This window comes from Euprymna scolopes, chromosome 44 (genome assembly GCF_053919585.1).
Source record: "Euprymna scolopes isolate OS-2025 chromosome 44, ASM5391958v1, whole genome shotgun sequence".
In the NCBI taxonomy this organism is placed as follows: Eukaryota; Metazoa; Mollusca; class Cephalopoda; order Sepiida; family Sepiolidae; genus Euprymna; species Euprymna scolopes.
The window spans coordinates 33,402,068-33,417,984 of NC_136525.1; the positions used below are offsets into that span (position 1 = coordinate 33,402,068).

At 31.4% G+C, this 15,917-nt stretch overlaps 1 protein-coding gene across 4 annotated transcripts in view; it reads left to right on the forward strand.

The window, feature by feature from the left end:
• Positions 1-15,917, forward strand: part of LOC145268777 (rab3 GTPase-activating protein catalytic subunit-like) — a 139,021-nt gene that overhangs the window by 91,208 nt on the left and 31,896 nt on the right. For 3 of the 4 annotated variants that reach the window (XM_080124388.1, XM_080124387.1, XM_080124386.1), the window contains exons 7-12: positions 1,579-1,744; positions 3,766-3,865; positions 6,114-6,195; positions 8,176-8,244; positions 8,959-9,032; positions 12,141-12,224. In XM_080124388.1, coding sequence (XP_079980514.1) covers positions 1,579-1,744; positions 3,766-3,865; positions 6,114-6,195; positions 8,176-8,244; positions 8,959-9,032; positions 12,141-12,224 — 575 coding nt within the window. Of the gene's footprint in view, positions 1-1,578; positions 1,745-3,765; positions 3,866-6,113; positions 6,196-8,175; positions 8,245-8,958; positions 9,033-12,140; positions 12,225-14,989; positions 15,092-15,917 lie in introns of all 4 variants that reach the window. The other variant, XM_080124385.1, reaches the window with a different exon arrangement.

Consider the following 15,917-nt stretch of genomic DNA (forward strand, 5'->3'; position numbering starts at 1 on the left):
TCGTCCTGTAACAGCATTCTGTAGCTTTTTCTCCTTTTCAGTAGTAGAAAAACATCAAATGTTGGTAGTTCTCTGCTTGATCTTCCTCTTCAAGGCCTGAAATACAAGCAAAAATGCAAGAACTCCCCTTCTCAGACTTATTACACACGAACATCAACATACTACACCAAGTACAAAATTTGAAGAAATCTATTATATAAATCTTACCTGTCTTTTTAAATGTATGTATGTATGTATCTTTGTATGTTTGTATATCTGCCTAAAACTTTTGACAGAGGTGACGGATTTTCATGAGATCGGTATCGTTTTGAAGCTCAACCCTTCGGACGACAAATATAAAAAAATTGGCTAAAAACATTAATTCCTTCACCTAAGCACTTTTCTGCAGGAAAGAGTAACTGTTTTCGCCAATATTTTCAAAAGTCACCCCTTCTTTTTGATTGACTAGTCTTAATTTAAACATTCGCCACTTCCAGTTTGGCAATGGGCGCAACAGCAAAGACGTCACTTCATTTTTCACATTCTTTTCCTCCGTTGCGGCACAGGTTTGAGCCTGCCTGCTTACTACCACTTTTTTTTTTTCTGCTCAACACACACCTCCAAACACCCAGGCAACTCCGGGCACCCAGGCTAGTATTATATAAAGGGCAGTTGCCTGTGTGTATATTCATCTAAAACTACAAAACTACAGAATGAAGGACTACAAAGTTGATATTTTCTTGATTAGAATTGCCCCAGATGGATAATATCTGAAATTTAAAAAATATACATACATTTTTTTTTTTTTACTCTAAACTGGTGCAAATTTTGTCAGGGAGGTCTGTTTTCCAGCTACTAATTAAAAGAAAGTAATGCCAACTTTTTATTTTTACAGAGTTAAATTCCCTTATGCTGATTAATTTCTTGAGTTTTCTGTGTGTGTGTATGCTCAGAGAGAGAGAGAGGAATGGGCTGAATTGAAGAGCAGGGAAGTGGTGAGAAGGAGAAGAGAAATGTGCAAGAAAGTGAGGGAGAGTTTTAATAGAAATGTTATACTTTTATCCTGGGCGATGCCAGGTAACTCTAAAAGTAGGAATATAAAATGATTTTAGTAGGTTGAACAGATGCCATTCAAAATGCAAACTAATTTTTTTTTTTTTTTTTAAAGGATATATTAATTTAGCTTTTCAAGAGATTTCTCTCTCTTAATCATTTTTTACCCTCTTGGAAATATAAGAATAAATTTCAAATTTTGATATTCATTTCATAATGATATTAAAAAAGTATCATCTTATTTTTATAACATTGTCATGTGAGCCGCAAGTGACTTATAAACTGTCTATTTTAACATCCCAACAGCCTACAACTTGAACAGCTTTTTATATCCAAGAGAAAAAATGATTAACAAAAAGAAACCACTTGAAAAAGACTTGTGACAGTCAAAAGTTTGTTTCATATCTTTAAAAGTCAATAAATGTTCCTTTTTAAAGAAAAAAAAAAAAAGTGCATATCATTTTTTTTTTTTAATTTCAAATTGTAATATCAATTTCATAACGATATTTCAAAAAGCGCCATCTTATTTTTATGTTTTTGTTTCAGTACTGTGCCCATGTTTGTTCAGATTCAGCCGAAATGGCGCCGTCTTTATACAGGCACATGTGTATTACCTTCGGCCACCATCTCTTTTGACATGGCCCATCTGAAACGTCTACCTCAGCAGTGCAATCACCTTGCCGGTTTACTTGATGTTTTCAAATCTGAACTGGTGAGTTCTTTTGTTTTTTTTACATTAATTTTTTTAATCTTTGACCCCTGCCCCAACCTTTTAGATGGTATCTAGAAGTTTTATTACCTTGATGATACCATTGAAGAACAGGGAGAAACTGGTATGATATTATATAATAACCCCTTATCTTCTGGGAGAGATTGTTATATATTAAGGATCCTAAGCCAATAGTAATTAAGTTAGCTAGTATAAATTTTGACAAGGGTTACATTGAGTGCATAACAATAACTCAGATCTGTAACCAGGGTTGAATGAAAGATGGGTGACAAGATTTACAAAGGTCAAATGCTGTAAGCAAAACGGTTGAACGATATGAGGATATGATGAATGATATCACATTTTCGAGTGAGAGAAAACTTGAGTTTTCAGATCGGTCTCTCTTGGGGAGCAATGCGAATGTGATGCGGTCATTATGTATAATAACCTAAGGCAAATGTCTGTCCATCTGCAGTAAGTTAGAAAATTTAAAAAGTAATAATTAGTGTTACAAGAAAAGAGCCCTTTTCTTGTAAGTAAGAAAAACATTGGATAGACCGAGATTCAAACTTTGTAAGCAAGGTTTAGAAATAGATTCAGAAATGAATTTGGCATTGTTCAGTTTCACATAAAATAGTTTAGAGATGTTGTTGGAAAAGGAATTTTAATTGTTCAATTCTTTTTATGAAAACTGAATTACAATAAGGTCAGAGAAAATAAAGAACAATGCAATTTAAATATGTTGAAAAATAGGTTAGGTTGGAAAATAGATTAGTGAGAATTCTTTGTCTGCAGAAATGGTTTGGGAACATGTGTGAACCACGTATGTTTAGGCCACGTGAGTGGGTCACGTTGAAAGCCATACATGACGTCATAGCAGAAAAGCAGATTCTTAATATAGTTTGCTAGTTTTAGTGAGATTAGTGAGACAAAGAGAGACAGGGTCCACAGTTGAGTCCGGATCGAATCAGAGGAGGGTCTCCCTTTAGAAGCGAAGGGTTAAAACATTAAACATGTAGAAACAACTTTGAATTCCTGGATGTGATCATCATTATGACCGGTCAAATGAAATAAAAGAATATCTCATATTTTTGTTACTGCTGTCTTCGTGTCGTCTTTCTACCAAATTGAAGGTAATGTGAAATCATTTATATGAACATTGTTCCCACTCATCTTTATAATGAACTTTGTGTATAACTCATCTAAGTAATGTGTCCCCCTCTTCATCTAAGTGTTAAAAAACTGATCAATCTCTCTCCACTCTAATATATGTTAAAAGAAGGAACATCCACAGAACTGTAAAAGGTATAAATGTCTTCTCTCTTCCCTCCCCCTCTGTAATATGTAATGTATGATATTCAAACAGACAGAAGTATATAGAAGCCAGAAGTAACTGTAAGAAAAAAATAGAGACAGCTAAGAGAGAATTTACTGAAACCATCAAAAACGCATCGAAGCACAGAAATTAGGAACCCATGACTTCTGGAAAATCTACAACAGTGTAGTAAATAATGGGTATCAACAATTCCCCCACTATCCAACAATCATGAGGTTGTTTGCTCAGCAACCGAGAAGGCTAACACACTTGCCAGTTAGTTTGCCTCCAACTCCACACTGGACCCTGCTAACTATCCTCTCCCAGACTTTCCTTTGTGGACAGATGCCGCACAAGACGATCTGAAAATCACCCCTTCTCAGGTGCATGCTATCATAAAAATTCTTGACACTTCAAAAGCATGTGGACCTGATCTCATCCCGACTGTGCTATCAAAAAAGTGCTCCACCGAAGTAGCTCCAATTCTCTCCAAACTGGTTTTGTTTGAGTTTATGCCTGGTTTGATTGTAATTATGTGTAGAACTGTCATTTTATTTTATTTGGTACCGACCAGACTGGATGTTGCTTAACTTTGGTAATTTAACTAGAACTGATTATGCGTCAATGTGATTATGCTTTATACCTGATACACAGTGCAACAATGCTTCTTACGGAAATTGTAATTAAAAAAAAATTATTTCTATTTTAGGGTCATGCCATAAATCCCATGCCTGCTGTTGCTGTCTCTGTCCGATTCACGTACATTCTTCAGGAATGGACACATGCATCCTGGCCACAAACACCACCAGGTAAAACTGATCTTTATTTTAGTTTGTTTTGTGTCAGTCTATCGTATTATCATTTTTATTCATACATTTTTTAAATATATGCACTAATGCTTACAACAATAATTTTTATAAAAATTATTGATCTTGTCTAGTATTCCCCTATATTGATATACAAAAATAAAGAAAAATCTGATGTATGTAGCCGGGACAAAACAAAATATCATGTTCCAAAAATCATGTAAATTAATCAAGTAGTTTTATTTTTAAATAAGAAAATCAAATTTTATGAGTATTTGAGGAGTGACTGTGATGTCAGCCATTTTGAAAAAATGTCAAGTAAAAGAATGGGAGATAACTTAACAATTCATACTTATTAAATTTATGTTGTAATGCCTATGAATTGCCATTAATCACAAGCAAAACTGACACACTATCTCTCTCTCTCTCTCATATATATATATATATATATATATATATATATAATATACTTATATCCTTTTGTACAATAATTGTATTAACAATTGATACCTTAGATTTCATGGACAACAGGTAAAAATAGGTTTCCATATAAGGATAATAAAACTTCTATAATACTAATAGCAATAATAATAGTCTTGTATAATAATAAGTGTAACCATTTTTTTCAAAAATATATTTCTTTTATTGTTTTGATCACTAAGTACAACTTATCCTGAGACAATGCAAGAGAAGTATCTTGTAAGTAAGAATAACCTATATTTTGCTTTTGTGAGTTGACCGAAAGCTTTTGACAGTGTTCCACGGGAGGTTGTCTAGTAAGTTTTATTTAGTCCATTGCTTTTCATTGTCTTAGAAGGAAGTTCCGGAGAGTTCCAAATGGGTTATTCGGAAGAGATTACTACTTGCTTGTGAAACAATGGAAGGTCTATTTGTTAAAAATTGAAAGACTGCTATGATTTGAGAGTGAATGTTACCAAGATCAAAGTGTTGGAAAACTCGCCAAAAAAGGAAACATTCTCTGCTCAGTTTCTTGAAAGAGTCAGGTGAAATTCAATTTTTATTGGGTACACAAAAATACAGTGGAATTACTTGTAAGTTGAAAGACGATAATCAGGTTGTATGTTGGAAGTGTAGGATAGTGGTGATACAAGAACTCAAATGTGGAGAATATATATTTGGATGGCAAAGCTATTGAGGTGTCCAAGAGTTTTATTATTTTGATAATGCCATTAAGCAAGAATTAGGAGTGGATGAGCTATTTGAACTGAGCCCATCAGGGCGCTAGCGATAATAATTTCTGTAAGTGAAACCTGGCCAGTAAAGATTGAAGACATGCGTTGCATGGAAAGAAATGATATGAAAATGATGGATGTGTAATGTGAGACTTAAAGGCAAGCTCAGTTCTGATGAACTCGCAAGAGACTTTGATCAGCATGTTAAAAGAATGTACGAGAGTTTTTGGATTAGTAGATGTAGAACAGTTAAGGTAGCATGTTCAGTTTACAGGAGATGGTTATGGAAAATATGGGAATAAGTGATGATGGACTTGAGAGAAAGAGGTATACGTATCTGGACATAAATATGATAGTTGATGGTTAATTATTAAAGTTAAGAATCAAATAAAACATACCTTGTTTGTTTTAAATAGGATTCAAACTGTAGAAGGCAACCAACGTCAACAAAAAAAAAGAAATTAGCACGTAAACATGCTTTTCATTTAATGTACAAATACAAAGAGACACGTCTGTTTTTATGTTCATTTCGAGACAGAGAGAAATACATAAATATGATAGTTGATGGTTAATTATTAAAGTTAAGAATCAAATAAAACATACCTTGTTTGTTTTAAATAGGATTCAAACTGTAGAAGGCAACCAACGTCAACAAAAAAAAAAGAAATTATCACGTAAACATGCTTTTCATTTAACGTACAAATACAAAGAGACACGTCTGCTTTTATGTTCATTTCGAGACAGAGAGAAATACATGTAATCTTAACTTAGTAACAGGAAAAACAAAGTTACTTAAAATCTTTGTCACTGAAAAATAAACATGAATCTGAAGCCATCTAAAGGGACACAACTCTTACAATTTTCACATGATTAAAACATTATTTCAGTTAAAATCTGTGTCGACATTGATAAATTGAAACATTAGTTTGCAAGTCAATTTTTTAAAGCTGTTAAATGCTTAGCAAATTGATGTAACTCCAATGATAATTACTACAAATTAAAAAAAAGGTGATAAAATGATTGTTTCCTAAATCCATGGCTTTTTTTTTCACTCTTAGATTTTTCCATCATGGGTGATGAAGAAGTTGGATGTTATGGTTTTGGTACATTGCCTTTTGGTGCTTGTGAAGATCCAGTCAGGTAAATTTTGAAAACATTTTTATTGTTCATATAGTTAAATTATTACATATTGGTGGTTAAGTTTGCTAATATGAATATTAAAATATATTTGTTTAGATGGATCTGGTGTTATATTGTAAACAAGATGCATTTTTTTTTCTTTTTTTTTTAATGAAAATTGCTCCACACATAGATGGAGGAACATGATCTAAGGAGCTAATTATAATAATAAAAATAGAGAGGAAGATAAGACAAACCAAACTTGAACAAGACTCCACCACTACCATTTAATGCTCTGGATTCCAAACAGGCAAAAAGTAAGCCTTTCAAGAGCCCAATAAGAAAAGAAGAATCGTAACATGACAGCAGCCGAAGGAAGGATGGCAAGCGATTGTATTAGCAGCAGAAGCGGTGTTTCAATGCATATGCAAATTAGGAAGTGTGCATGAACTGGAGCGAAAAGGAAAGAAAAGGACACTACATGGTTGTGGAAAAAACAAAGTCGGCACCAAAGGAGATGGACGTGTAAAGTAAAGGTGAGAATGGGCTAGCTGTGGCCAGCATGCAGTCAGAAGAAAAGGTGCGGTCGAATAAAGATGGACGTATCAGAAATGGCTACAGCCGGCATGTAGTGGAGCAGAAGTGAAAGATTTAAGTTGGTGTTGAGACAAAGAAAAATGGTAATAAACGACTTGTGTTAAAAAAAAAAAAGAAAAGCTGAGTCAGGTTTATTATTTGTTCCTTTTTGACGGTGCTGAACAGCATGGGAATCAGAGAGGTTTGAACTGTAATGAACACGTTACAGGATTACAAAGCTGATTGACAAAAAATGGTGTTATTTTTACTGTGACACCATCAGTAGTAATGAAAGCTAGAATTTTTTTTTAATCTTTGAAGAAGCATTTTTAGACAGCTATTGAGGGAGTGAATCATAGGGTTGACCTGATTAGAAATAATTAGAAAGGAAGTCCTTAAAATGCATTCAGTCAGATTCAGGAACATATGTGAAATTTTGAACTGAACCTTTTATTTACTTCATGTGGACATGTGGTACAATTGATGAAATGCGTTAACGACCAGTTTTTGACCTTCTTTAGATGCATCTTTGCGAACACTGAAATTTATACAAAATCTGGAAATGTTATTTAATCCATGCGAGTAGATTGTTCTTGTTCCATAAATGTGTCACAATGGATAAAAGTAGTAAAAATCAAAGTGACAATCTTCTGGAGGTACAAGTACAGGTAATACTAAGAATATTTTTTTTATGGAAATCGCTCCAGACAAGGCATTAAGCTGTTTGATGTAAAGAACTAAGAAAGGAACACTTCAAGATTAAAAACTATGCAGCATTAAGTGTTAGATGGATAGACTATAACCCAAAAAACAATTTTTTCCTTTCATTGCAAACATTGCTCAAGGAATGTGAGGATTAAAGGACACAATAAGGAAAGCATAAGTGATGATTCTGCAGAAAGTAAATCCAAACACCATTTTCTACTCTCCATAAATAAAAATTACTTAACACATCTACATGGTCATAGCTGATGAAATGAGAACACTAGCTGCATGGCTTAATAATAATGGCAAAATACTGTCTAGATGGACCTGAAGAAAGTTGGAGATTAGATTGGCTTAAACATTAAAAATAACAACCAAGATGATAATGGCATGACTAATTCAAATAATATAAATTATTAATCCTCATCTAAAAATTACAAAATAAAATAGATTAATGGTTTGTGAAGCCATAGCGTTTCCTTCTTTTCTTGTTTTAATGGAATATTTTTTGTAAATGTTTTTTAATGAAATATATTTTCTAAATGTTTTTAATGAAATATTTTTGTAAATATTTTTTAGTGAAATATTTTTTAATGAAATATTTTTTGTAAATGTTTTTAATGAAATATTTTTTGTAAATGTTTTTAAATAAAATATTTTTTCTAAATGTTTTTTAATCAAATATTTTTTAATCAAACATTTTTTCTAAATGTTTTTCAGTGAGCTTCATCTCTCGTGCACTTGGCCTTGTCTCTCAGAAAATATCATTGTAGAAAATCAAGTTTACACGTAAGTAGAAACCCCTTTAACATTTTTTCTTCATGGTTGAGTTCTTTATTTATATACTAGCTAAACCTATCTGGTATTGCCAAGGAGTAATTGACAGTCAGTGTGGAAGGGCAAACTATATTAAAGTATCACTCAAAATAGCATTACCTAGCTAAAGAGGGGTTATTCTATACTAATACAGTCCTTGCTATGACATAAAAAGACATTCAGTGGTAAGGCCTCATTTGACTGATTTTGAAAATCCAACAAAATAACTTTATAGATAGAGAAAGAGAGAAATCGAATAGAGGGAGACGGAGAAAGATAGACAGACGATAAAGAGATAGAGAGAGAGAGAATAGATAATGAGAAAGAGAGAGATAGTACAGAAGAATAGAAAGAAAAGAAAAGACAAAACATAAATAAAATATTTGAAAAAGTAATTTTAAAATGTATTATTTTTTCCAACTCTTTTAATGTCTTCTTAATTTAAAAAAGTGAAAAACAGGTATTATATCACTTCAAATCTGGGACGTATAAAATGAATTGGATAATAGTATTTTCCAATACAAAGATCAGTATTTAAAACAATTTTTTTTTCTAAAGTGTTTGCTTTGTAATTTAATGCAATTTACATCCAATTTTTAAAACCAAACTGACATAATTTTATAGATTAGATGTACGTCTTTGACCTTGTTAAACCTTATACTGAAAGTAATTGTTTTTCTTTTGCAGAGATCTTGATCCACTACAGGCTCCACAGTGGTCAGTACGAATCGCTATGACTGAAGATTCTCAATGTCTTTTAAGTAAGTATTGTAATGAATGCCTCATTCTCAGGCAATGTTTCTCAGACAGGTGCTGCAAAAATATATGTTAATGAACAAATGAGACAAGCTAATCCACTTTTCACTTTCTATTTCATTATATATATATATATATATATATATATATATATATATATATGAACTAACAATAAATGAGCTAAAAATAATATTTTCTTTAATAAAGCAAACCTATCAAGTAGAATCTCTACCTGGTTAAGAGAGGCAATGTATAAATGAAATTAAAAGATGAGGAATAAAAGTTACATAGAATTTTAAATCAATAAGGACGAAAATGAGAGGAAAATTGTTGTCTTTATTGACCTGATGATGAATATGACAAAGGGGAAAGAATTGCTGTAGTTGAATTATATTTCAGTTATACTTCTACTCCAGTAGTTTCTTCCCCAGAACCGGTAGACTTTGGAACTCCCTGCCAGGTTCCTGCTTCCCCAACTGTACTGACATGCAAAAGTTCAAGTGTAACGTGAACCGACATCTTGCTGCCCAACTCCCCACCTAGTACCCCTGTAGCCTATGTCCTTTATAGTAGCCCCCTACATCAAAGTGGCAATGTGCCTTGTAAGAAGGAAAATGTAATAAAAAAAACACAAAAAAAGCAGTCATTGGATATATATAGATGAAAAATGTGTTTGGTTTTTCTTTTTCTTTTTTTTTACAATTGCCCTAGAAAGGTTGCCTCCGTGCTGCCAAAACCTTTATACTCAATCAGGGACCTTTACATGTATTTGCAACAGCAATGGTAATCTCCTTTCTCCAACACGAGTAGTAAACAACACCCATAAAAGCGTGGCATCCAAAACAAAACTTTCAAGCAAAAAAAATATTCCTTTTATTTAACCATTTTGGACTCCCAACAGCGCCTAAATTTGCGTAATCATCCTCACCTTGAAATTAAATGGTTTAGGTTTGCATGTCACTGTTTTCTTACAGTGAGCTTTTTTAATTATGGCCGCCTATATTTCGGTCTGCACTATTATCACTGTATCTGTATGGCGTTTGTGCCCATTTAGCTTATGGAACATGTATGTGACTGATTTATGTAGCAAGCACATGAATTGCTTGGTTCATGTGATACTTTGATTCCTTGATTTACCTTATCTCTTTTCAATGTTGCCAGCAAAAGATAAATAAAAACTGATGCAACAATTATGGTTTTTGCTCTGTTTATATTTTTATTATAGATATAGTAGGTATAGACTATAAATATTTGCATAACAGAAAACAGCACCACAGGTTTCGCAAAAGAAAATAAACAGCACCACAGGTTTCACATTAGCAAATGATTTTGAATATAAAATTTTCGGTTCTTTGTTATTGTAGCAAAATTCCTCAGCCAAAAATTTGTGTTTACATTAAAAAACAATGATAACTACTTACATTTTTTTTTATCAATTTCAACAATAATCTATATTATTTACCTAATTGTCATGTCACAATTAGTTAAATATTTATGGAATATTACATAAAATATTTACTTCCATGATTCAACAAAAAATAATTTTGGTTATGTTTGTTTTGTGACATGCGACGTAAACACAAAAGAAATAAACAAGAACCTATTATGTAAGCTAAACTTGTTAATTTCTACAAAAACTATTTTCTTTAATAATTAATTTCCTACCTAATCATTTTTCGTAATTTTTTGATATTTTCATTACTGTGACATGACAGTTCTATAGATATCGTTGGTTTCACTTGAAATTCAATATTAAAATTTTTAAATTTTGCTACAAGAACGAAGAAGAACCAAATTTATTGGTTCACATGACATTTTGCATTGATTTATCTCTTTTCAACAAAGGATAAATAAATAATAAACTAATGCAGCAATTATCTGTTTTTTTTTCTATTTACATTTATATTATACTTATTATATGATATTATGCTTTGTTTCATGTGAGTTAAGAATTTTGTGAATGTAAACTTCCTGATGAAACAGTATGAATTTTATTTACTGAAAAATTTGGCAAAAAAACATTCATTATTCTTTAACTCAGTAATTTCATTTACCTCCTCTCAAGTATTGGCTCAATGAAAGTGTTTCTGTGGAATTAACTGGATTTGAGCTTGGGGCATCCAGGTTTTCAGTCCAGTCATTTGTCTGTACTCTCTCTCTCATATATATATATATATATATATATATATATATATATATATATATATATATATATATAGAGAGAGAGAGAGAGTATTTTTGAATATCAATTTGATGGTATTATAGGAGTGATAAACAAAAATCTTTTGCATTTATTCAGACAGACAAGGTTACTTGTACTCCTTGTCGAATAATTAAAATTTTGTATACCTCCCTTATAGGTTTATAAGTATTTTTTTGAAATTTGAATACCTTTTCAATAACAAGATTTATATATATAGATATTTATATATATATATATATATGTATATATATATATATATATATATATAACTACTTAATTTACTCACATAAAATTAATATACGAAAGTATAGATTTATGCGTAAACTTGAAGTATTTACTTCAAAAGTGCTCAATACGTAGGTAGAGCTAGTTAGTAATTTATAAAATATATATGGTGATTAAGCTACACTGAATATTCCACGTTTCATCCACTCTAGGATTCCTCAGGCTTATGCACGAATTCTGTGGTTGTTTATCGTTTTTATATGCTCCTCTTCTATTGAGATTTTAGTTAGCCAATCAGCTTTCTAGTATCTAGTATCCACCGCACCCTTCCTATCAGCCAATGGACATGCATTTTATTGGACAAAGGATCTGTTTTAAAATTAGGTTAGTGTGTTTTTTTTTTTTTTTTTTTTTATTGTTTGGCTAACTAAAATCTCAATAGAAGAGGAGCATATAAAAACAATAAACAACCACAGAATTCGCGCATAAGCCTGAAGAGTCCTAGAGTGGATGAAACGCGGAATATTCAGTGTAGCTTAATGGCCATATATATTTTATAAATTACTATATATAAATTACTATATATATATATATATAATTTCTCTTATCCTGTCCATTCCAAATTTTCGATATATATATATTTATTTCCTTGTAAAAAAGTTTTTCTTTTGTCCCCTCTTTTCAGATGACTATCTAATGGAATTCCTGTCTTTGTGCAGCAATAAAAAGGCAATGAGTGAATTATATACACCTGAAGATGAATCCATGGGTAAGCAATTTATGGACAATTCATTTTGATTTCTGTTTTTATGGAAATTGCTTCAGACAAGGCATGAAGCCACTTGATATAAGAAACTAAAAGAAAAAGAAAAAAAACATGTTCCTTCAAGGTAAAAAAAAACAACCAATGATAAGTGGAAGACGGATAGATTTTAACCCAGAAAACTGCAACAATTCTCTTTCATAAAATGTGAGAACTAACGGACAAAATAAGAGGAACAAAATATACAAGGCTGCCAAAATCATCAAATATCATCATCACATATTGAGAAGTGTGCAGAAGGGAAGGGGGGGGGCCTATTTATACAAAAGAGCATTTTTACCTTAATGCTAACTAGTGGAACCTTTGGAAATTCCACTGGGGACTCATTCACATGTAATATATTGATGTTGGCATTCTGTAGATGTTCAGTGTAAATGGAGACGCTCTAATATTATTGTAGCTTTTTTGTTAAAACTGCAAGAAGTACTTATCTAAGCTAGCACAAATGCCCGGCAAAGCCAGGTAATAAAATACGCTTAAATATGATAGTTTAATTCTTGCAGATTTCGTATATATTATTATAGAGTTAATGTTCTATCGATTTTTATATGTTATAAAGTTGCGATTTCAAAAATAAAAAAATATGTCCATATGACTTGGGTACATTAACTTGAATCAAAAACAAAATAAAAACTAATGAAAAAAATTATATGTACCATACTTTGGGGTAATTGCATCAACTAGCTAAAAGTGCTCTTTTGGCAACCACGCATATAAAGAGCACTTTTTTTTTAGTTGGCACAATTACCCCGGGATTTGGCACAATTATTCAAAAGTATGGTATATAATTTGAGTTCCTTCAGTCATAATCAAAACCAAAACTTATAAATAATTTTATCAAGAATTCTTCATTAAAAAAATAGATTACTGGAGTGCCATCAGTTATAATCAAAACTGAAACCAAAACTTATGAAGAATTCTTGGTAAAATTATTTATGACAAGAAATGGAAGTACATAACAATTAAACAACCCGGATGTAAGCGTGACACAGAAAATAACACATACGCTATCGTATTAATAACTTTTCAATAACAAGATTTATATATATATATATATATATATATATATCTATATATATATATATATATATATATATATACTAGCAAAAGTACCCGTCGTTGACTGGGTTTAAAAACAGCCTACAGAAAATGGACTCTGATTTATGAAAGTATGATAGGTTATGAAAAGGAAGGGTTGTAATGAGATAGCTTCGAATTTGGGGGTATCGAAACCAAAGCAAAATATGATGAAAATAAAAATAAAATAGATAAACCCCATAATTTATTATACCATACCTGTTCACACTGAAACACTTATCACAATATTCTGTGGATCTATATTAAAAAATCTGTTAGACTTTGTGACATATTTCCATTCTATGGAGGTCAGGCGCGAACGAACACCCCATAATTTTATTATACCATATTTCTTCAAACTGAAACATAATTATCAAAGTATACTTACGCAGATAGATATGAAAAGTCTTTATTAAAGTTTGTGCCTATTTCCATTCTATGGAGGCCAGGCGCGAACGCAGACCCCACAATTTTATTATACCACCCCTATTTAAGTTAAAACATACTTATCAAAGTATTCTTATGTACATCTATATCAAAAACACTTGTAAACGTTTTTTTTTAATTTTTAAATTTTTTATTTCCATACTTTGTGAACCAGGCGCGAACGCAGACCCCACAATTTTAATGAACCACTGTTCTGCCAGATCAAACGTACTCATTCCTGTGTCTCGATACATCTATTATTAAATGTAATCAGTTTTTTAAAATAGGCAACCATATAGAAGCCTATTTGTGACCAGACACACACACATACACAGACATTCAGCTTTATATTTTATATATATATATATATATATATATATATATATATATATATATATATCAAATAAAAATCTTGTTATTGAAAATTTATTCAAATTTTACAAAATAAATATATATATATATATATATATATATATATATATTAATTTCCTTATTTGTAGACTAGGAATAATTTTCTCTTCATTAATGTGATGCCACCAGATGAGGAGTAAGACATATTTCAAAGATTTAGTCATCCACCAATTGTATTTGTTCAAAAGTAGATTTTTTTTATTTTAGATCATTTTTTTATGCATGTTAAATATCTACTATATAGTTGATTTATATAATTAATTTTTTATAATTGTAGTTTTCTCTCTCTCTCTCTATATATATTTCTCTTGATCTCTACATGTGTCCTCTCGGGTAACATATCCTCTTTCTTCTTTCATTTGAACTTGATTATTTGATATGTGAGGAAACAGATGAGATCTCATGTCTGCAGAAACAATTGTTATGGACAAAGTTCATGTTTTCAGGGTGTAAAAATAAACAAAAACATATCCAGCTCTACTAATGTATTGAGCACTTTTTATTCCTTTTTTTACCACTTATACCTCTAAGTATATATATATATATATATATATATATATATATATATATATATATATATACACACACAGACACATGCATACATATTGGTGGGGGAAATGATGGTTTCTACATAGTGTCATACAAAACTCTTCTGTAAAAATAATTTCTAATGATTGAACACACATGTGCACACCTTCATCTTGTTATTGATAGTGAGAACATTCTTTTTCAGCTTGGACTGATGTAAAATAATCGTCTAACTTTTGTTTTTCTTGTTTTTCCAAAATAATCCAAAGCTAAGGGAAAACTGAGAAGGTTTCGGAAACGCATAAAAAATAAAGGCAGGAAATTGAAGTTTGTTTATTCGTACGGTAAAGTGGTCCTTTCCAAACAATTTGGTTAGTATACTCTCCACTTCCTATCATCATCATTATTGGGTGACTAACTTCTTCAACTTGGGTTTCTTGGTCTCGTATTTACCATTCTTTCTTCTTGGATCTTTGTCTTTTAATAATTGCTACTAGGCTTTGGTTCTATCTATTGAGATTAGAAAGGAATAAGAAGTACGATACAATGAAATAGTCTCCACCCCGCAACTAGGACCACAGGGATCATCATGTTAGTAGATGTAGAACAGTTGAGGTAGCAGGTTCAGTACACAGGAAAACATTGGAGAAAGTAGTAAAAATGGACTTGAGGGAAAGAGGGTTAAATAAAAAACTGACCAGAGGTAGATTACTTTGGAAGTTTCTTAAAGCCCTCCAACACATGCCAGCATATAAAATGGATGTTAAACCAAATATGATGACCACAAGAGATGTAAAGAAGCTCTAAATGTAAAGAAGATGAATAATGCTTTTATCTTTTAATTTACATTTGAGATTTTTAGATCAATTAAAATTGTCTCCATGCTTCAATAATTATTTTCAGAAAGAAACTGAAGCAAATTAGAGTTTTGTTAATGTAAAGAACATGCTGCAAGGATAAAAATGAAGTATTGGCTAATCAGAATCAAATATTGATTTATTAGATGTATTGCTATTTAGATTTAACATAGAAAATCCGACAAGATAACTTTATGTATTAGATTTGGGGTTTCTTGGTTTCAGATTTGACATTCTTTCTTCTCATTTTTTCTCTGCCAATGATTTTGAGTTCTTGGTTCTCTTGAGATACTAAGTGTGATACTATAGAATAGCCTCCACCTTCACAACTAGGGCCATT